General features: G+C 41.3%; 1 protein-coding gene across 1 annotated transcript in view; it reads right to left on the bottom strand.

Annotated features, from left to right (window-relative positions):
* Positions 1-23,625, bottom strand: part of PLB1 (phospholipase B1) — an 84,179-nt gene that overhangs the window by 38,146 nt on the left and 22,408 nt on the right. Inside the window, exons 15-32 of the mRNA XM_009490578.2 lie at positions 20,514-20,582; positions 19,617-19,697; positions 18,074-18,140; positions 17,280-17,338; positions 16,129-16,202; positions 14,743-14,786; positions 13,798-13,906; positions 12,788-12,839; positions 10,776-10,856; positions 9,200-9,265; positions 8,397-8,497; positions 5,980-6,061; positions 5,232-5,336; positions 3,760-3,855; positions 3,210-3,281; positions 2,504-2,563; positions 2,037-2,097; positions 1,247-1,305 (exon numbers count right to left, since the gene is read on the bottom strand). Coding sequence (XP_009488853.2) covers positions 1,247-1,305; positions 2,037-2,097; positions 2,504-2,563; positions 3,210-3,281; positions 3,760-3,855; positions 5,232-5,336; positions 5,980-6,061; positions 8,397-8,497; positions 9,200-9,265; positions 10,776-10,856; positions 12,788-12,839; positions 13,798-13,906; positions 14,743-14,786; positions 16,129-16,202; positions 17,280-17,338; positions 18,074-18,140; positions 19,617-19,697; positions 20,514-20,582 — 1,338 coding nt within the window. The remainder of the gene's footprint in view (positions 1-1,246; positions 1,306-2,036; positions 2,098-2,503; positions 2,564-3,209; positions 3,282-3,759; positions 3,856-5,231; positions 5,337-5,979; positions 6,062-8,396; positions 8,498-9,199; positions 9,266-10,775; positions 10,857-12,787; positions 12,840-13,797; positions 13,907-14,742; positions 14,787-16,128; positions 16,203-17,279; positions 17,339-18,073; positions 18,141-19,616; positions 19,698-20,513; positions 20,583-23,625) is intronic.

The raw sequence follows: 23,625 nt of genomic DNA on the forward strand, positions 1-23,625 counted from the left end.
GGGTATGGGGTAGTAGTTCAGTACAGCACAAGACCAGGCAGACTATTTGCTGCTACTTCAGATTAAACTACAATACTACATTTTCTCCTATGTATTAGCTTTATTGAATAAAAGGAAGACTGGTGTTCAGAATAGCCATGCATGGGCCAAGTACAGCTCTGAGACAGCAATGCACCACTGCACTTTCTATGAAAGCAGATTTTGTTCTCAGTTCCTACAGGCTATACTTAGCAGCAGAAATGCCTGCAGGGTCCTGGATATTATAATATGGCAACTGCAGCTATATACAGAATATCTTTTATTTGTCGATATTGCAGGTTTGCATTCAAATGCTTCTATTTATTTCAGTAGCCTCCTGTGTGTAGGAGTTTTAGCAACATGCCTGCCAGAGAGTTGTAACGGCTTCATCGTTTGTACGCACAATGTCTTTGTTGTTAAGGCTCAGATTCAGAGAAACCTGTGTTCCAATTAAGTCTTTCTGCCCAGTGTTTCCTTTGAGCTGGCTGTAGAGTTTCAGTATTTGACCAGTATGAAAACATTAGGCAGTAAGACATAACTGGAATATAGGATGTCTAGATTATAGAATCATAGAATTGTTTAGGTTGGAAAAGACCTTTAAGACCATCAAGTCCAACCATCTTGAGACATATTCCTTCTAGGCTACCAAAGTAAATCATCCTCAGCAAGAACTACCTCTTGATAAAGAAATTAGCTATGCGTTAAAACAGGCACAATAAAAAGACTGAGTATCTTCTGAAATGGATGAAGTCAGAGGCCTCTCACCCCTGTACATCCTTATCTCATTAATGCTAAAATGAACAAAATGCTATTATCCAACATCCCTTAGTCACCCTCTGTTCCTGAAAGAACTGAGGCAAAAGAACAGGTTCACCAGTCCGTTCCTATTCAGAAAAACTTTGAAAAACAAAGTAACCTAAGGCTTGTACTATGTCCCATTAATTTCAACAGCATCTGATCTCTTCTGTCTCTAATTCAGCAAACTATTTAAGCACTTCTTTAAAGGATTTGCCTGTGTTTTTGCCTGAGTTCAAAAGCATGTGAATATGTGCGTGGGGGGAACAGTGCTGGAGAACTGACACCTTCTTTCTTGTTCTAGCTGCTAGATCTATTATCATCCATGAATGAATGGATCTTTGCTTCTAGGTACACAGCTATTTCCCCTCCACCGGAGCAGACACATGTTGGTAGTTTTACCAAGGGAACAGTAAAAACACTGTCTTCTTACCGTCAAAGAATCCCCAAGGGCTGCTATAATTTTCACATCAGCTGGCTTTAGGGAATGCACTGCAAAGAAAAGAGATGCAGCTGAACCTGGATAGGAAATAGCTATTCTTTTTCACCACTGTGTATGTGAAACATGACATTGCGCATTCTGATGCTCAGACATGTTATTTTTGCAATACCCAGGTGATAAAACACGAGCTCTCTCCAGCTCATCTCATGTGGCTGTAGGAGTGGCATATGCATATTATTCAGCATCTCAATGTTAACATTGCTACAAAAAAGACAGAGGAGCAAGGAGCAAATAGCAGTAAGGTACAAACAATATCCCGCACCAAGATGAAGATAAAACAATGCAGTATTAGACAAAGCAGGAACGGCATATTAAAGCTGTAAGAAGGCAGAGAAGGACCAAGGAGAAGACAATATGAAGTTATCTGAAAAACTGAGCACTGCTATGTCCTAGACTAACATGCATGAAGCTGGATTTCCAGTTTCCTTCCCCAAGATTTAGGTGGTATCACTTATAGGCTGTGTCAGCACATAAATTTGGATTTTATCATGGGGTATTTTGAAGTTCTCCACTAGCAGTGAGCTAAGTGGAGCTACTTAGTCAGAATGTTACCTTGAGTGACAGTATGGCACTGTATCTATTAAGCAGCTGCTGATAAACATGACATCTTTTCTGAGCAGTATTTTTCACAGTCCAGCAGTCGTTTCAGTAAAAATAAAAACTCATCTTGAAGGACAGTTGAAAGTAATTCAGCCTCTTAACAAAGAAGAGGCAAGACTACCTGAAGTTGCAGGAGGGGAGGATGGAGACCGGTCCTCGCACAGCAGCTGGCTTCCATAATTCTAGAGAGAAGAAGAAAGCTGAATACCATTTGGCTAGGAAACACAGTCAGTAGTAACTAGGATCTTCCTTGTAGAGGCCAGGTGGATAAACCAAAGCCTGTTTAGCATGTAATAAACCAGACAGGTCTTGGTTGCTCAATTCAATAGTCATATTCAGTATTGTTCAGATTAGAGTAGCATCCTGTACTGATAACCGTGCTGTCTGAGCACGTGTTCTTACAGGTGTTTCTGCATGCATTTTGCCTAACTCAGGGAGTGCTTTCCTGTTCCCTGCCATGCACTCAGCCTCCCAAACCCCTTTGGCCAAAGACTGATTTCACCTGTGGTGCAGAGCATGACTCTTCTGGTTACCATACAGGAGCAGATGCAGCAGAGTAAACAGTGGGATGGTGATGTTGACACTTACTGGAGTTCGGTTAGGGTACGTGTAATTACTGTTCTTATACGTCCTCAGGAATGGCTCAGCCTACAAAACAAGGCAATCTGAGTCAATGCAAAGCATCAGAAGAATACATAGAGATTTCCATTTCCCAACCTTCAGTTCTCAGATGTCTGTAGACGATTAACAACTTGATGCAAATGAATCCCAGGGATTAAAAAGGAAAAAAAAGAAAAAAAAAAGAAAGAAATGGCACTTTTAAAATCCATACAATAATAGTGTAACCCGGGGCACTATTTTTACACAGCCAGAACTTACAGAATAGACTTGGGACCCTGCTGTGTGCGATTAACAAGAAGCCTGTGGTCCCACTGCAAGGTAGTCCCAGTGACATCTGCACAGCTGTGCTGACTGGTGTCATCGTTGCTCTGTTTCCCCCACTGAAGTGCTGTCATTCAGTGTGGATACTTGATGGTCTTGACTAGGTAGGCCAAACACCCTTCCCTTGTGTTTTGGCCAACTGTGATGTGTGGCTATGAGGAAGCTTACTCCTAGGATGAGCTTGGCCTCCATCTCATGGGGGAGTATTCATACTGCTACTGGTGGCAGAGGCACAAACTATGCAGGGAAGATTCAGACCCTCCTCATGAAGACAGTGCTCCAGGCTCATGCAGACTCCCAGCCATGTCCAGCACCTCTACACAAACACAAGTAACTTACCCTTGTAACTTACCTCACTTGGACATTTGAGAACAATCTCATCTTCTATTTGCTGATTATCTGTCTTCTCCCCTAAGGGTTCCAGCTGTGGGAAAAAGGGGGCAGCACAGAAGAAAAGTGAATAAGTATCATAGAACAACAGGTAATGCTGTGCTACCAGCCTCTGGAAACCACCTCTGCAGCACAGCAAGACAACTGCAGTGCACTGTACCCATGCTGGTAGCTGCCTCCACACACTGCTGCTTTGCTGCTTAGCCTGAAGAAGCTAATTGCCAGGCACCATGAACGTGGCCTGATGATCAATGTGCCAGGCAAGCACCATCTCCCTGACAGAAGTCCAACACCCCCAGCCTTAACATACCTTGAGATTTACTGGTTTGATATGACTGGTTTAACAGTTCAAGTGATCTTTCTTCACATGATCACTCTTTCTGTTTGTAAACACATTTAACGGTCCAGAAGAGGTAGGGCTAGCTAGATAGTAGCTCTCTGAGGTTTTTTTGGCTGCCAAGGGCAGGATGGAGCAGACAAGGAGCGACATATACAACCTTTAAAAATCTTACCATGTTGTTCCACAAAGCACGTGCAGCCTGGGAATGAGACTTCTGGCTGAAGTGGAAACAGTCTGGGGCAAAATATGAACCATCCGGCAACCCCTCCTAGAGAACGAGACATGCTGTCACAGAGGCAGTAAATGTGCAATAAGCTGTGCCTTATCCCCTCTCTCTTCCAGTGAGATATCCCAGCTGACTTCAAATCAAAGTAGCTGCAAAGGCCTCTGAGGCCAAGAGAATTAAGCTGGGCCAGAGAATGCTAGTAACTCAGAACTAAGAAGCCTTTTAAAGCTTTTTAATATAGGATTTCCAAAATAACAAGGAATACAGACCACTATGACTCTGGGTACAGAATACCTGGGGGTGTTGGTAGACAGCCGGCTGAACATGAGCCAGCAGTGTGCCCAGGTAGCTAAGAAGGCCAACAGCATCCTGGCTTGTATGAGGAATAGTGTGGCCAGCAGGAGCAGGGAGGTGATTGTCCCCCTGTACTCGGTGCTGGTGAGGCCGCACCTGGAATACTGTGTCCAGTTTTGGGCCCCTCAATACAAGAAAGACATTGAGGTGCTGGAGCGTGTTCAGAAAAGGGCAACAAAGCTGGTGAAGGGTCTGGAGCACAGGCCTTATGAGGAGCGGCTGAGGGAACTGGGGTTGTTTAGTCTGGAGAAGAGGAGGCTGACGGGAGACCTTATCAGTCTCTACAACTACCTGAAAGGAGGTTGTAGTGAGGTGGGTGTTGGTCTCTTCTCCCAAGTAGTTAGCAATAGGACGAGAGGAAATGGGCTTAAGCTGCGCCAGGGGAGGTTTAGGTTGGAAATTAGGAGAAATTTCTTTACAGAAAGGGTGGTCAAGAATTGGAACAGGCTGCCCAGAGAGGTGGTGGAGTCACCATCCCTGGAAGTGTTCAAAAAACGGGTAGATGTGGCACTTCGGGACATGGTTTAGTCTAGTCTACCCTTGATTGGCTTAGAGTAGACTTGGTAGTGTAGGTCAATGGTTGGACTGGATGATCTTGAAGGTCTTTTCCAACCTAAACGATTCTATGATTCTACCTGGGCACACGTATCGATTGTATTCTTTATTTCCCCTGAGATTCACACATTATACCTTTTGAAGCGCATGGTTTTTTGTACTAAAAGTCATTTACCGAAGTACTGGAAGGGACTTTGTGATGCAAGGGGGATATAGGGTGAGCGCTCCCTGGTGAAGACTTGGAGCTAAATACGTACTGCATTGTTGTCTGATTGCAGTGGAGTGGACTCAGTGCCCAAAATCGTGTCTTCAAGGTCTGTATTCCTGTTACCCATTATCTCCAAGTTACTCCATAAGCATTTTCTGCAATTTTGGACGTTAACTCAACTGAATATAATAATTATTAGGCCAGAAAACTGCTGGTCACATTTACAGTCAAGACAATTTTGAAAAGTCAGTGGAATTGCACCAGGATTTAATGTAGGCATGGGTTTTTTGGTTGTTTTTACCTGTGTTTTTGGCATGTTCACATTCATCAGAAATGGCTGCAGAACCACGGTGAAATCATCCTTAGTGTCATACCTTCCACTCTCCACTAACTGGCGGGTTCTCTCCTAAAGAGTCAAAGAAAAGTTGTCACAGTTCCTTCTCTTACTTTCAGCTCATTGAGTCCCTCTGTCCATGTACATCTCACCCAGGGGCTCCCCCTCCCAAGTGCAGAAACCCAGGCATGGCTGTAGTTTCCAGCTTCTGCCAGGCAGCCAACGCAGCCGTCTTTTTGAGACACGCATCCTGGGCTTCTTTGTGGAGAGGCAGCCTGGGGATGGCTGCCTGACTGAAATGGGCAGGCAATTTGCTCAGTAATTAGATTTTCTGTCAAAAAGATGTTCTTCCAGAACCACCAAAGCATTTTTGGTTTGGCTGACAGCCCGTGCCCAAGAGTTTGTTCTTGAGTTATCATGTTCTTTAACTTAATCCAACCTCCAATTAGATAAGTGATCAAAAAAATGCTGGCGCTCTGACATACTCTACTTTCTATGGCTCTTTAACAATTTTTTTCCTCATCTGTTTTGTTGTTTTAGTGAATCAGAGTTGTAAAGATCTTGAGCCTACTCTGATCTTCCCCTCACTTTTTTTTTTTTAAATCACAACTACAAATATGTCATTAAAATGAGTGGAATCTGTCCCCCAACCTCCAAATATTATGCCCTCTGTGGAGGATGACATTAAACCTGTAACAAATACCATGCGCCTTACCTGATACCTTCTGTTAAAATAGACCAGCTTCTTGAACTCATTGGAATTGTCCTCAGGGTTTATGACACAAGGGCACAGGAGACTGTGGGATGAGAGCATGGTGCTGAGATCTGCTCCTCTTTTTTCCCCTGTTCCTGAGCTGACAAGCTGCAGGGTAAAAAGCTTCTCCCAGAGGGATTTCTTTGAAAGGCTGCTCACTGGGAGCATTAGCTCTCACCTCTGAGTTTCTGCACAGCCCTGATTCTTGAGCAGAAACACATTTATTAGGGATAAATTCATGAACATAAAGTGAGGAAAAGGCTCCATGCAAGCAAAAAACCATACTGGGTGCCCACGGCAAGGTTTTGGCAGCAGGAGTGACCTCTGTGAGGAGAGTCCAGGGCTGCCTGTGCTGGACACAGCTGGTTCCAGACAGCTCCAGTGGACCCACTGCAGGCCACAGCTGAGCCTGGCAGCCAAGATGGTGGTGCCTCTGTTCAAGAAAGGGTAGAAAACACCAGACAGGGAGCGGAGGAGGGAACAACAGCGGGAACGAGGAGGAGGTGCTCCATGGCAGACATGACATGGCATGCCATTCCAACATAAGCTATTTTAAGTTTCTGTGAATTTATGTTGACCACCTTTATATCCCTCCCTAAAACTCTGATCCTTCTAGCACATGAATTTTTTCTTCTGATGCTCCCCCTTCCTGGGCATGCCTCATTATCACTTGAGAAACCCAAATGAGAAGAAGGACTCCTTTTAAAAATCCAATCCGGCCATGTGATCATAGTAAAGCATCCCTGAGAGAGCTCTTAGAGAAATACCTCCTATAGAGATGCAGTTGATAGGTATAAAGTATACACAGACCTCTACCTCCAAACTTGTCTTAGTGCAGAACAACTAACAAAACAAGATTTTACTTCTGCAGTACAGCTATATGAAAGGCAATACAAACATAAATTGTATTTTCAGAAGTGTTTCAGTAACATAAGCTAGATAAAATTAGTGGAGACATAATCTCTTTTTAGGTTATTTGCTACTCTTGGGGGTGGGGTGGGGTGGGGTTGGGAAGAGACAAGCTTTCAAGAGCAAAAGTCTCTTTTGGGTCCTTCTTCAAATCAGTAGCATGGTATTTATTATCCCATACAGGGTCTGCTTAGTAGCCTGTAAACTTGGCTTGCTGCTGGACAGGCAAATGTTAAATTCAGCATGGCACCTGAAGTGATGGAGAAAGATTACAGGTATCTTGAGGTAATCTAATCTTAAAGGCTCCACTAACCATCCTTGTCCAATGGTGAGGGTCTTGAGTTATATGTGCGCTCTAGCCAGTAACCTTTGTTAAAATGAAAAACTACAACTGGTTATTGGAAGCACCAGCACTCTGAGTTTAAAAGCTAATTTTTCCCTGACAGCCACCAGAGTGCCCTTAAATCAGAGCAAGAGGGTTGCATCTGCGTTCCTCCTGTAAAACCACCTTCTTTCATGGGGCCCTTCAGGTGTCCGCACTTCCCCTGTCAGCAGCTGCAGAGTCCCTCATGGCTGAAGGGATCCAGCAGGATGGATCCAAAGCAGATGTTTTAGCAAGGCAGCTGGGTATGGTAGACCCTGTAGCTCTCCTACGATTCTGGCCTCCAAGCTAACTCTTTACAGTCCATGCTGATGGTATCTGGTACCAGCTCCTTGGCCCAAGCAGGAGGAGGAGCAATGGCTGCCTACATTCCCAGGACAAGGTTATTCTGCCTGTCTGTCCAGAAGAGCAGAGATCTGCTTTTCTGCAACCAAGCAAGTCCTGCCAGGAGCAAATCTGGGGGGGCACGCTGGACCCTACCTGAGTCACCAGAAGCTCACTGAGGCGCAGACTTGCCACCTCAGTGGTGGATTCACACTGACCTGGGAGGATTGTTGAGCCATGAGGCAACAGGTAGCACAATTAAGCATCCCAGACATCTACTTGAGAGATTAATTAACAATAAAACTAATAATCAGCAATGAAATTACAGAGATCAGAAACTACAGAAGCAAGAGGGAGAGTTTTAAGACTGCAGAAATGTAAATCTGTAAATAAAGCTAGATTAAAGTGATCAACTAAGAAAACCTTGTGTCTTAATCTCTTGTCTGTCTTTGCCCAAAGAGTGCACAACTGAGCTCTCTCTGCTCTGGCTTGAACTCCCTTGCAGCATAAGTGATGAGGCATTAAAATGGCACCTCCACAAAAAGTGGTAACAGCAGGGCTCAGGTACAGAGACGGTGACAGACAGACAGGTATTTCTAAATGCTGTGTTGAAATCAACATGTAGGCACATGTGCACACACAGAGGAAGGTGTTTGGTGGTCTGAAATACTAGAACCTTTTCTCTTTAAGAAACAAGATTTCCTGTGAAGACCTTGCAGCCTTCTGTGAGCAACAGTGAGAGCTGTAACTTAAATATTCATACCTCATAAGCAGCTTTGGACAGTTACTGTTTCTTGATGCATGCAGCTCCCGGAGGCTTGCTATGGAAAGCACTGTCACCAGGTTCACAAATGCCCGTGGAACCTGCCAAGAGAATAAGCAAACCCATAGCCAGTGCCCGGAGTACAGAGTGCTGTCTTTATCCCTGCACTGCCACAGCAGACCTCGGGTAGCAGCCTGCTGATTCAGGCAGCTTGCATTATTTATAACAGAGGTGTTCAAAGTACTTTCTCAATAATTAATCCCCCACACGTATAAGACTGAATTGCCTAGTTCTATTTTAAATGCTGATGGCTGGTTACTTGAAAACGATGACTTCAGAAAGGTCCAAACAAGTTGTTATAGGTCTCAGCAGGGCTTAGACACCTGCTAACTCTTTGAGTACTCCCATCATCCTCACCCTCATCTGGAATATCAGAATCTCTCTCATAATGACCACAAAAAATATACTTATTTGCAGTACAATGAACGAGCAAAGCATTTTCTAGCCACTGAATACCATATGTTTGTTCAAATTTGTTGTAATAGTTTTTACGTTATTTGTCCGCAGCACATCAGCTAAAACCAAGTACATCCTTATTCCTTCGGTAAAATAATTCTCCAGCCCTTTCTGCCTCTCACAAAGACTTTCCTGCAAGCAAGCATCTCTGCATACAGCAGTGCTCTGCAGATGAAAGCGGAGTACTAAATTCTCAATCAAGGACTAAATTCTCAATCAATAATCAGTGACTGCTTTACAAAGAGAATACAATCCCCACCCCCACATACTAGAAACGTTTGGTTTACCTCTCTGTGAAGTATGTCCAAAGCTGTTTGTAGATTGTAGGTGTAGTTTTCAGGAGAATAGTGTACCTGTTGAAGCAAGAGGGTTGAATTCTATTGTCAATCAGTTTACTCCAGCAGGCACAGCAGCGACTAGCTGGAGTCTCTCACAGCAGCATTCATGTTTCTAACTCTTAGGTCAAGAGCATGAGTCTTAGGCAAAACTGTCCTGTCTCTGCTTTTCTTCTTTCTCGTCACAGCTGTCTCACTTGCAAGATCTAGTGGCCACTGGATACCAGTGAGGGAGCAAATTCACAGGGCATTATCAGACATCACAACATCCTCCATCCCCAGGCTTGCTCAGGCCAGTCTTAAAAGCATGGCTAACACCTCACTAACAGGGACCGTCTTTGGAAGAGATCAGTCTGTGTAAAAGTAAGTTTATTTCTGCCGTATGGAATATTAGCAACACGCCTTCCATGTGCTCCTTACCTGCCACAAATAATAACTGGCAAAGCTTATGCATTTATCTGGGAATGAAATCCGTTTGAGTGGTTTAAACCCTCTAATTTAATTGTCTCAAGCAATCCAATTTTTATTTCTTCACTTGTGGAACTATTCCACAGTCAAATAAACTTGCCTATGAGAAATGTCTGTCTTATTTTCAGCCTTAATTCTCTTTGATTTAATTTCAAGCAGAAGTTCATTGAGAGCCCCACTGGCCTACTCTACAAAATGAGACAGCTCGGTTCCCTTATTCATTTCCTAAATCACAGCTCACCAAGAGCATTGTGGTTGGCACTATTTGTAGCTGTGCAACATAAAGGAAGTATCATTGATCTTTGGATGCAGATGTGCTGTCTCCTTGTCAACCACACTCATGAGCAACTGCCATTTTGTGTCTGGGTCAGGAGCAAAAGGTAGGAATGGTTAATTTGCTCCTTCCTTGTTTTATAACCATCTTATTGTGCTGCTTTGCGTTTTTTCCTGATCTGAAATTAACCGTGCAGAATTGAAAGTACGTGCTCTGCTGCTTGTAAGTAGATGAGACTCATCACTATGTGAGGAGCCTGCCACAGCCTTTCACCTCTTCTACACTCACACATACCAAAGGCTATATACAGTACGTATATATATTATATATATATACACACACACAATATATATATACCCTCTTATATATAATTGCATCAGCATGAGCTGTGGGTAGAATCATTCCTATAGCACTGAAACTGGTAAGAGAGCACTGAGTGAGACTTAGAAGTGTGACTGTGCACAAGGCAAAGAAGAGCAAAAGCCATGGACCTTTTATCTACAGGTGGTAAAGTGACTAGCTAACGGGAAGTTATCTTACTCAATGCCAAAACGAAGTAGCCACAATTATGTAATTTACAGGAACTCTAAAGATATAACTTCGTTTATCACAACATCAGGTTGAACAACCTGAAGGTCTCAGTACAGTTACATGCCAGAACTGCACAAATAAGACCTACCTTATTTTGGTCTCACCCACTGAGTTCTGCCCTCTCATCCACTGCAATGCACAGAGACCCTATGCCCAGGCTGGCCCAGTTCATGCTGCAGGCAGCAGGGCACTTACTGGATTGCCGCAGAATTTGCATAGGTCATTTCCTCCTATGAGAAGTGTTATGATCTTCCAGTCAGTCTGAAAATTTATTCTCTGCACACAGAAGGAGATGGAATGAAAGTTATTAATTAAAAAAAAAAAAAGGGGGGGGGGGAGGGGGGGAGGCAGGCCACATACTAAACACAAATTTAACATTTCTCAGGGTACCTGGCTAACAAAATGAATTTGTAGTCATGACTGAAGATGTAGAAACTACTAAGATCTAAACAAGGTTTACAATGTCAGTAGTACCATGCAAAATTATTTGCTTCAGAAAACTATCGCTCAAAATCCATCTGTATGCTTTTCTTAGTAATATATTGCATATACACTGAGTGACAACTCCTGCAGTTCTAGGAATATATCTTCATTGCAAAAATGATGGTATATGTTTTAGTGTGTCATAAATAATGCAGCTATCCTGCTGGAAAACCCTGGAGGGCAATATATTTTGGTCTTGCTGTGAGACAAACTGCAAAGAATAGAGGGGCAATATTAACTTTATCTAACAATACAGGTAAAAAATTATAGCACTTTTTCCTCTGGAAGCATTTTGCAAAGGGCTAGCTAATGCAAGGTAATTATGCTTCAGTAAACATACACCTTCTTAGCTTTGAGGAGAGGTTCAGATATGCTTAGTACTGTGTAGCTGATGTTGTACTCAATATCTTAAGGTTTCAATTTCCATGCAAAACACCACTAAGAAAAGCAGCAACAGTATATCAGCCTCAACTGGTTTAAAACCATCTATCTTCAAAGGCAAACGGCAACATATCCCAGATTGTAAACACACTGTTCAGTAGTTTGGACTCAAAATGTACTTATCCAAATTAAAAGCGGGGAAAATTTTCCTCCTGCACTGAAAAGGTCTTTTAAAAAGAGAAAAAAAAGGAGCTCTTAAATCAAAGATATATGACCTATATGATATATGAACATTCTTTCTAGTTAGAAAGAAGTTTATTAGTTAAATAAAAAAAAGTTTATCAGTTAAATAAAATGTATTTGCATTCATTTCTGTTGTGTGATGTTCCCAAGCCGATAAATACGAGAGAGTAGTACTTAGAAGCCTTGAATATGAATGGTTTGAATGAAAACCATCCAACTGCTTCATTGTCAGCTGCTATCCCTTTTAATCTCATTTCAGGTACAGCCATCAGAGTGAAATCTTGTTTACGAGAAAGTGAACTGAAAAGGGAGGTACTGCAAATATTTTTGCCAATATGTATTCACCAGAGTATTTATACTAGACATGCACACACAGTTATCTTGAAGGCTTTTTGGCTGTTTTCCAAATGTACAATTGGAAAGCCAAAATAATATCATGTAACTTAGGTCACTGATTGCATAGCACATTTGTCAAATTACATATAGCAAACATTCAAAGCAGTAGTTGAGGTGAAAAATATGCAAGCAATCCTCAGCCTATACGTGTTTTACAGACCATTAATCAAATAATTCCTAACAACAAACGTGTAAGTCAAAAATCAGCTGATGACTAAGTGAAAGAAGGGACTAAATTGTTTTTAAGGAAAACAAGTCCTTCCCTCACTTCACATATTCATTCCACGTGATTTGCCACTTGAAAAGCTTGCCCTCAACATCCTTGCACGTATCATTACTGCTGGCAAAATCATGGGCTTACAAGACAATTACTAGTACCGCAGCAAAATCCTAGCAGAGAAAAAGTTCTATCATCTTACAAGGTGATGTAGGTTGCGAGGGGAAGCAACAGCACTGAATTTAACTGTGATAAATACGATAAGAAGATTACAATTATCTAGGTTTGATAGTAACTATCACATGCTGGTACAAATTCATTTAAGACAAAGCTACAGATTATTTTGAACGGACTCACACTCTGCACTGGGGAATATTACATGGTATACTGCTGTACCCATGTTTGGCATCTGCTGTTGGTCCGTTAGAAACTAATGATGCCACATAACTTCATCTTTCTAAAGATATTAATGGCATATCAAACTCACAGTATCATTCTTCATTCGGAACACCAGTCTTCTAACCTGTGCAGGAACATCCCTAAAAATAAAAGAAAAATAAAACCATAAAAGTAAAATAATAAAAATTAAAAAGGAATCCTGTGTAGACAGCAAGGCAAAGAGGAAAGCTGATGAATGGACATCCGTCACATAATGGCTAAAGAACCCTGGGGAAGTTCAGTTTTCATTGAATGAGAGGTATGATACCTAAAAAAGGTTATATTTTGATATAATAAAAAGGTTATATTTTGAGTGATGGGAAAAAAAATGAGAAAACAATTAGCATCCAACGAACACTTGACCACTTTGCAAACGCTGCATAGTTACACTTTTACAAACTATATAGAAAATACAGTGCTACCACAAAATAAATGCACTTTGCTCCTTCCCAACATCAGACAGATGTTATTGATACACATATCACTGAAGCATCCGTGCATGTATCAACGTTATTACATGGCCTCAAGCCACTGATGCATGTCTCATAAGAAGTGTTCCCAAGAGAAAAAGATATGATATGAATTTCACTGAAGACTAAGCATAGTGGTCTCTAGGTAATTCCCAGCTCTGCCACAGACTGACCATAAGCAATTCACAATTTTCTCTGTCTTAGTTTCTCTACATGAATGCTTGGTCCTACTGACAAGAGGGTTTGAATATACCTCCTATAAAACAGGGATATTTTTTCTCTGCCTCACAATAGAGATGTGAAGCTTTCCGAGTAGTGCTTGTAAAGTGCTTTGTGCTTCTTGTTTGAAAATGCTAGAGAAAGCATTGCTTCTGCTGCTAATTTATTTGACATAGATTAGAAACATTGCAAAGACCCCATCACATTTCTTGGCCATCATGCTAGCGATAAGCTAAAGAAATCTTTTTGGACTTGCCTATCATCCTTATTGCACTCCTGCCAAAGTCCAGGGTTTGGGCCCTTTTTAGCTAGAACTGAGTTTTAAAGAAAAAGTAACTTTCTATTAAAATTAAAAGAGTTTTCATCTTACTCTGCACGATCCCCTGCCACAGCTTGGTTGAATGCAGCATTATCTGTAGTCTGCTTTCCAGTGCCAATGGAATACCCTATCAGGGATGGGCTGAACTCACGAAGAATGTCTGCAGAAAAAGACAGCACCCTGAAATGTTGCTTACTTCAGCAGGTAACAAATGAGGTTATAAAGATTAGACCTTAGTAAAAGACCATTAAAAAGCTTGAAGAGATACCTATCAAAAAATTAACCTTTGAGTATAATAAACGTGGAGATTTGTCACCATACAACTATTTCCTTGTCTTCGAGATTTCTGATTTTCATGAATTCAGATATCTCATGACCTAATGTGATCACCTTGGCTAGCAATGCTATTTTGCCTGGTAAGTGAGGCTGAGTAACCCTGTGATCAGGCAGGAGACTCTCATGCCATCATACTCTAACTGCAGACGGGTTGGAATCAAATCCTTTAGCCTGATTTCCCCAGATGTATTAACCCCAAAGACCTAAGATTCCCTTCTACATCTTAGGTTACAAACCGGCCTTACCAACACCCCAGATCCAAAATGCCCTGACCTCTAAAAAGCATGTAAAATCTGATCCTGTAACATGATTCTGCTCCTGCCTAAAACAACTTACCCATACAGTCAAAACAGTTTCTTTAGGCTATGATCTAAGTTTGATTCATCTATCCCCAACACATTCTGGACAGAACTATAACCAACAGAAGAATACTGAAACAACTAAACCCCTAGGAATTACAAAATACATAGTTAAGTCATGCACAGCAAATTACAGCCTGGTTGTTATGCAACTTTTACTCTGCACTGGACACTGAATACAAAGGGATTGGTTCTGTCATGCTACAAATTGTAAATCTTTCTTCATGTCTTATTTTATAATAACAGCTGCTTTAATAAACAGCTCCAGATATTTATCAAGTTTATGGAAAAAGGCACTTACTTGCTAGTGTCGTGACTGTGCTTATGTTTTCATTTCCTCCAACACTGTTAAAAAGAAAGAAGAAAAAATATATTCCAATATATGATGGACTTGATAAGGCAGCTCCCCCTTATGGGGTTTCTACACATGTACACAGCACATTCTCTGGTGGTTGTACTAAGTCAAAGCAAGCTCTTTGTGTGCATACCAACGAGGTCATGAAATCAGAGATTCTCTCATAATCATAATAATTATAGTAAAAGCCCTGTACACTAGCTGCCCTTTCAGCTCTATCATGTGTTTTAACATAAGTTCAAACCTAGCTGAAAGAAATGAGAATTTTTAAAAGCTGCCATCTTTGCTATTGCTATCCCTATTAAAATATTTATTACTTCCATTTTTAGTTAACAAATCCTTTGTATCCATAACAACAAGTTCTAAAAGTGTATATCTCACAGTGATAAGAATACCCAATACCTTTCCCCTCCCGTTTCACTCAACTGGAAGAGTACTACTAGACTGGTAAAATTCACCATATGTCTGTGTGCTCTTTACCCTCCTTCATGCTGTAGGGAATGCTAGCATACTTTTCCCTCCAAATGTCAGTAGAATATTATTAAAGACCAAAATATAAAACGGTGGATTTACAGCACCTCTCTCTAGCATCCCTTTAATTTGGAATAGAGTATTCTGAAGTGCTCTAGTACCTGTTTAAATCTCTTACAGAGCTGCAGTATTTCAGATGGAGAAGAAATGATGAACACAAAATCAGCCTGACAGGCTTGGTGTTAAATAATACAGTTGCAGAATAATAAGTGAGCATGATTGCCTTTCTTCAGAGTGGCTTTTTGACCTGTCTAATAAAATGCTGCATATGTAAAAGTCTGTACTGACTTGTAATCGATAAACTATTCTGCATAATGTAAGCAATACTGGGAAAGGGTCAAGAAAATAGATACTGTGTATGAAACAGCAGCAGCAAAAAAGATCCCATTCTGACTTTTCATAGATTTTAAATGAGACAAATGGGTGACGTGGGCCACAGTGGGGAAGAGCAGACAGGATATAGAAAGAGCAGGGACAGAAATGCAGAATGCATAAGTGGTGTGATGCCACTGGGATCTAGAAGGTCCCTTTGCAATAGCTACAAACATGAGAGGAGAAAGGGACCGTCTTAACAAGGACCGCATTTCATCCGTGTATCCAGGCCTATTCCAGCCATGCTACATTGTACTCTAGATAGCCATTACTTTGAATATTTTATTTATCGTGAGTAAAAGTACAACTGTGTGCCTCCATGCAAAATGTAAAGTCAAATTCACTCTGAACAAGCCTCGATTTATTACAAAAAACAACTATACGTATCAAAACCCAAGAAAATGGGTTCCATCCTCAAGATGGACTCACCTCCAAGAAACACCTCGGTATTGAGTCAGGACATCCAGAACATCCTGGGGTTTGGATGCTGCCCCATTACCTGCCTGGAAGCACAAAAGAAGAGGAGTTCACCTTCAGAAAATAAGAATTGCTACAGTAACTAGTTCTCTGACTGATCCTAGTGAAAATAGTTAAAGAGAATGCTAATGAAGCAAGCTACGTCATCTTCCCAAAAATATAACATAATCTTGGTCCCAAGAGGATCAAAGATTGAGGGTATTTTAACTCTGCTCCAGTGAATTACCCTCTTCTATCAACTTCTTGATTAGATCAAGTGGGGAAAAAATTGGTTGAGAATGTTCAAAATATTCATATAATTCTAAATTTACATAAGAGATAAATAAGATAGCAATGGTCCTGAATGAATAATTTATTATAATGTTCCTCACATTAAAAAGTGGTACTGTGATTTTATGTCTTCCCTCCCCCAGTTTCCCCAAGAAAGGAGACTAGAAGGATTTAATGTGGTAATTAGCACAGAACGCATAAGAAACATCAATTATGATATGAGCAGTGAAGCAGTCATCACTGATTGGAGAATCACAGCCAGTCTAGGGGTAACGGGTTTACGTAGTTCCAGGAACAGTGTTAAAAAAGACAATCTCAAGATAAGTTTTACTTGACACACCTGATGATCTATTGCAATTTTACTCAAACATTTAGTTGGTATAAATGGACATGGCTTTATAGGCTTTGGTATTATCATATATATGTATATATCATATATACACACACATACACACACAATTAGCTGCAGAATTGGTTCTTTCTATTTAAGCTGCTTACTAATAGCTTTGAGGGCCAATATCTTGCCTAGAATCAATAAAGAAAAACAATTGTTGCAAGTCCACTCTAGCAGGCTGGTTCTGCCGCTGCGCAATCTAGTCTTGCAGCTCTTCCTTGTGTGGCACTCTTGTGGACTTTAAATGGGAACTTTGCACTCATATTAGACTCATGATCTGATTGCCAGTCAGTCAAGGTGAAGTATGGAAAAGAATATGTGAAAAATGTGTTTGGCTTAATAGGGCGTAACTATATGTGTTCTGTTTCTCAGGTTAAAAATTCAGAAACGCTTTTTCACTACTTGCTTTAACGATGGTTATCCAGTGATCTTTACTTACTGTGAGTGAATCTCCCAGGGCAGCAATCACCCGAATATCTGCTGGTTTCAAATTATGAACTGATAAATAAAAAAAAAATAAAGGTAGTATGAGGGAAAGAGGAAAGAAAGAAAACTTCCAATTGTGATGGTTATCAGAAATTTTCCTTAGAATAAGCACAAAGCATTGCAAAGACAGTATTTTAATATTCATGACAACATCAGCTCAGAGTGACAGACACTGACAGGCATCAAATCAGAAATGATTCTTGGTGCTATAGCTGGGAATTAGCTACAGCAACAAGGGAGGCAGTAAGAATTTAGTCTTGCATCTGTGCTTACTCAGATTCCTTTTAACCAGTGAAAATGACTGAAAATTAGGCACAGCTCTGGTGCCAGCACAGGGTGGAAATTTTGGGACCATCACAGTTTCTGAGGGAAGACAAAATCCAGCCAGTGACAGGATTCCATGTGTCTTTTTGCACCCCAGACTGCACTGACAAGAGTCTCTACTCCATACATACACAATTTTACTACCCCTGCAACTGAAGTACACAACTGCCTCCTGTCTTTTCCACTGCCACTTCTGTGTTTGTACATGGAAGGTGCAGTTGCATAAGTTTTCACCATCCTTGAGGGAGAACTTGCATCTTGCTATACCACTACTTAAATTGTTCCAAAAAGGATCCTAAAAAGGGCAGTCAATAGAGTGCACTGCTTCGAAGAAAAGTGTACCTTTCCTAACTACACCCAGTTCCTGTTCCGCTTCTATCATCAAACGAAGTAGCTCTACAATGAAATTGTGTAGGACTGTACCTGAAACTGGAACTGTATCAGAGGGACGCTGGTCAGAACAGGTAATATTTGTCCCATAAATCCTCTCCTGCAAAGACAAACAGGGCAATATTTCACATCAGACTCGCTGTACTCTGGTCATGATAAACCATTTATGTCCTAGAGCATTAGATTAATGAATTTCCCACATACTTTGTATACATCTACCCAGCTCAGCCTGTCCTCAAGCTGTGCCTACAACTGTCCTTTGAAGGCAGACACAAGCTCAGTCTGCTCAGAAGTCGCGTGACCGTATTAGTGCAGCACGGCTCTTGCCTCCCAGTGGGGCCAGTTATTTCAGACGCTGTGCCATGCTGTGTTCAGCTATGCAACATTTTGTGCACCCATACTCTGAACTAGGTGAGCTCGCATCTTTTTGCGAGAAACTGTTTGAACATCCCTGGAATACCCCAGCACGAAACTGTACCTTTGTCAGCAGGCCATGAGCCTGCCTCCTCCACGTGCAGCCCTCTACGTGCAGCCAGAGATTGGCCCTCCTGGCTCTTTTGGGTTGCAGCCTGCTGACAGAAGCACCCCCAAGGTCTACTGTTAGTGAAGGGTGACTGTCAGTATACCGGAGCAGACCACCACACAAGACTCAAAGACGTGTTTCCTCCAAATCTCTCCACAGAACTCCTTAAGTAGGCTAATTTGCCTAAGGAAAAGATACTTGTGTGTCTTGTCCCACTGCTCCATTTTGTTTTTTTTTAAATTTAAAAAAACCAACACACAAACATAACACATTGCTGCTTCTTGTCTCCTACACCATAACTACTACCAAAAATCAGAGTGGTAGGTACCACTGCCCCATGCAGAGGTCTATACACCCTGAGTAACTAAGAAAACAGATGGCATTAAAAATGAGAGGAGAAACGTGTATTACTATTCCAATGACATATAGGCCATTTTGAGTGCAGATGTGGTCTAGACCCTGTGTTCTGGGGCGTGAAAATGAGTGTTATCACCTTCCTCTGTAGTTGCTTGGGAGCACCAAGTTCTGCTCAGAATCAGAGTACCATGACTAAAAAAAAAAAAAGCACGGCTGTTTATCTCTGTGCATCTAATCTGCAACTATCTCACAAAAAAGAAAAATGAAAAATCCATTATTCTTCAGCTTTACTATGGCATAAACGAGATGAAAACAGACCCATACAGTGGTGTCATGCTGATCTGATCTAGTTTCCTCCACGGTAGGACTAAATGGCCCCATTTTCACTATCTTCTTATTCCAGGGAAATTAACATTGTTATCCAGATGTTTAAAAAACATTCTTAACCGTGAAGGCAAGACTTAATTTAGGCTGGCTGAACACATCTACCTTAAATCACACTCTACAAAATCCACCAAGGAGAAAATGTGCTATTAAGCATCTGACTATTTAGTCAAGCATGGAAATAAAGAGCTGGAGCTTTGTATTTAGTTTTCCCAGGTAGCATTGTTTATTTATGCTACAACACACTCTCATCTGCCTGCCCCACTCCTTGGAATACACTCAGTCTGTATGATGCAAACAGGCCTACTATACCTGAGGTTTTTCTTTGGTGTTTGATGTCTCCAGGGAAGATGAGTAGTTACTATTTCTATATGTAAACAAATATGGATTTTCCTGCAGAGTGAAGAGAGTATGTTTACCAACGCTAGTAGAAACACAGTCAGCTGATGTTAAAGTCTTTTGGCTAGATTTTCCAAGAGAAGAAAATCTTTACAGTATTAATTTTTGAATGAACATTGCACTAGTGAAGTAAACCAGGTCAGACCTGAAAATTAAGCCCTGGTATGCTCCAGGCACAGCACCACCTCTTGCCTTAAACCTAACATCAAACCAAACACATAATTCAATTTCTTTGATGCTTTAATTGCTGTTCAGTGAAGCTTTTGGATGCCAGTTGTATTTTCTCACTATCAAATTATTGAAGTCAGAGCTTAAATGCAAAAACATTCAAAAAACTGTTCTTTGAACCAGAGATGCTCAGACCCTGAAGATACTACTGGGCTATTGACAGCTCCAAGGACTAAAATAGTTAAACCTGACAGCAGAGAGAGTCAAATCGCAGAAAATCTAAATTATATAACATACATGGATTCAATTTTATTGCTGACAAAGATTTTAGTACTGATAATAGACCCCTGATATCTGCAACTAATAAATTCAGATTAGCTAGCTATATTTTGAATAAAAAATATCTGACACAGTAAGATGATTTAACTAAATTTTTTCAAAAGCTCTTGTTTTCAGCATTTCATCCTTATAAAATAAAGTGTCTGTATCAATGAACTTTAAGAACACTGAATTTTTAACAGTGCAATATCTTGGGTAAGCGCACATTCCTAAGAACCTCAGAAAACAACAACAGTATTTGAAAACTTGGAAATTCTGCAAAGAGTAAATAAAATCTCACAGTAATAAGGAAACCTTTATTACCTGAGATGGACACTGGACCTGAAGCATTTTTGTGAAATCGTAAGGCTGCTTCCATCCAACTGGCTCCATCTGGAAAGGGAGATCATAGAGGAATTGTACACATGCTATGTTGGGGAGGGAAGGGAAAGCAGCAGCAACACAAAGGCTCTAGTGCCTGGAGTTTTCCATCAGGTCCATATATGTATTTAAAAACTTGTTTTGCTTATGATAAATATTTATCTATGTGTAACATACCACATGTATACCTACAAAAGCAAGGAACTGAAAACAAGGCCTCTCACATGATCGAACTGTCATCCCACCATCGTTAAAACAAGCATCCACACATTAACTCTGCTCTTGGGAATGCTGACCCTGTAGGTGTTTTTCCCACAAGGCACTGGTCTCATACCACAGCATTCAACTACTTGTGATCAACTCGCTATTTTTCAGCTTAGCCAGAGCAGCTGTGGAGATGCTCTAGAAGAACATAGCTTAAGCCACCCTCATGATTAGTTTTCCCCCCTTATAGTGTGCAGTTTAAACTTTGCTGAGATTTGCAAGCCCATTTTACTTCCCAGCTGGGCTGAGTATAGAAAAGCAAAAGGTGGGTTGCCACAGCTCTGCTGCCAGGTAACAACTCTTTGCAGCAGTCTGTCCACCCTCCCAGGCCTCATCCGCCACAGGTTTTTTGTCTTCTCCCAGACTGTGAAACCACACTCACGAACATTTGAGAAAGGCACACTTGGGAGACCTTTCTTCAGCTTTCTACAGTTTATAGTTTTCATATAAAAGTATAAAGAAACTAAAGACTTTTGTATGGGAGGAAAAGCAACTCCGAGTAGATTGACACTTAGAAGTAAAAATGGTATTACTGAAACTCCTTGGAAAATGCAGTTTTGACTCAGATTATACACTGAAGGCTTGGATCTCTTTACCTCAGAAGCAGAAAGTACAAAATCCCTAATATAAATGGAAAACTAAAAATCTTCCATTTGGTGATACATTCATGTTGCATTAACTTTTTTCCCTCTGTCTTATGAGCACTATCTTGATGTACTCCCTCTGCTGCAAATTCATGTTGCAGCAAAGTCAGAAACATGGAATACAAAATTTTAAGGTCACACACCAATCCTGTGGTGGCTGTAGCCTCTGCAACTAGAAGCTTGCTAATTTATCCCACCTTCCAGAACTGTTTCCTTATCTACATATTCATAGGTGGGATACAACATGAAAAGGTGCACTCCAACTCTGCACAGAGGCTTGATAATATTTATATTTGTTGGCTGCCTTCTAACAAGATGGAGAGGGAATTGTTAATGAAAAATTATGGAATGATTCAAAACTCAATACTGGCAGCACAAAGTGGTAAATACCACAAAGAATCACTTCACCTCTTCAGGCACCTTCCTTGCTGGGTGCTAATTAAATTGCAATCACACCCAAAGGGGTTGGCCACTGTTTTAGATTCCTCAGTGAATGTCTGCTCAGTTTGCATCATCATCACCAGCTGACTACAGAAGAAACAGGATTGAAGGCACAGAATGTTATATTCTGTTTTGGTTGTTCCATCAATGAAAATAATGGGAAAATTCAGAGAAATAGAGAAGAGTTTTAGAGAGAGAGAGATTCTTTGAAAGAAGCATTTATGGAAACACAGTCTGTGTTTTTTTAAGAGAGAGACAGGAATAAAAGGAATGTCCCTGAAACATACAAAATAATGAAGCTCAGAGAAAAGATACACTGGGAGCTGGTACTTTCCCATCCTCCTAGGACAAAACAATGTAGCTATTTAATGACATTCTTAAAACAAAATATTCTTCCAGCACAGAATGATCCCACAGAACATGGGACAGCAGTGGTATCTCTTGGCTAGAAATTAATTTCAAACAAGTATTAGACACTTCTATGTTGGGAGTTGGGTGATGAGAACAAATTTCTCCAGGAGGCAATTCATTCCAGATGGCTCAAGAGGCACTGTTTTCCCAAGCAAAGACCAACAGCTCCCATGCAGCAGAGCTGCAAGGTCCTGGTCAGGAAATGGGGCAGCAAGTCTGCGTTGTGGTCAGCCAAAACCTCCCCTGAATTCTAGCACATGTGTGGTGCAGGCTGGTTAGCGTGTAGGTCTGCTCTGGTACTGCAGCAGTGTCTAGGTCAGTGTAAACCCCTGAATGCAGAAGAGAGGCACGGGCAGCCTCCTGCAGTGCTGTTCCCATTTGGGTTCTTGCCTGGTTTCAGTTTCTTCCTTGGTTGCAGGATAGGTTTTTTTGTGGTCTTTTCTGTTACACAAAAGAATACCAAACACAAGAGCAAGAGCTTCTTGTCTAAGTTCTTTACACACATGAAAGGAGATTTGCCCCTGAATATATTTCCAGAGGTAAAATTGTAGGCATTTGCCAAAACCAATCAGTCAGGCTCTCTGACGTCAAAGCTGTCCAAGTAAGCAACCAACTTCTCTCAGCTTTTCCTAGCTACCCAATGTCATCTTGCTGACTGTTCTCTGATGTGCTTAGCATATGAATCACATTGCTCCTAGATAGCTAGAAATGTTTTGGTAAAATATCCAGCCATGTCTAGGACAAGTCCTTAGCACCTGCTAGCTCAGCTTCTTCTCAGCCAGACTGAAGTGCAGTCCAACTGCCAATTGCCACTAGACATGCAAGGTTTTGCCCTTTGGCCAATAAGCAGGTAATCATTCCAAGAAAGAGGCTGGTACCAAGCTTCAGAACAAGGTAAGGGCAGCCTGGCAGACAGCAGGAGGAGGGTCTGGAGGAGGGCCACAAAAATGATCACAGAGATGGAACACCTGTGAAGAAAGGCTGAGAGAGTGGGGGTTATTCAGCCTGGAGAAGAGAAGGCTCCAGGGAGACCTTATTGCAGCCTTTCAGTACTTAAAGGGGACTTATAAGAGAGATGGGGACAAACTTTTTAGCAGGGCCTGTTGCAATAGGACAATGGGGAATGATTTTAAACAAAAAGAGGGTAGATTCAGACTAGATATAAGGAAGATATTTTTTGCAGTGAGGGTGGTGAAACAGTGGAGCAGGTTGCCCAGAGAGGTGGTAGATGCCCCATCCCTGGAAACATTCAAGATCAGGTTGGACAGGGCTCTGAGCAACCTGATCTGGTTGAA

The sequence above is a fragment of the Pelecanus crispus genome, chromosome 3, assembly GCF_030463565.1.
Source record: "Pelecanus crispus isolate bPelCri1 chromosome 3, bPelCri1.pri, whole genome shotgun sequence".
Classification (NCBI taxonomy): domain Eukaryota; kingdom Metazoa; phylum Chordata; class Aves; order Pelecaniformes; family Pelecanidae; genus Pelecanus; species Pelecanus crispus.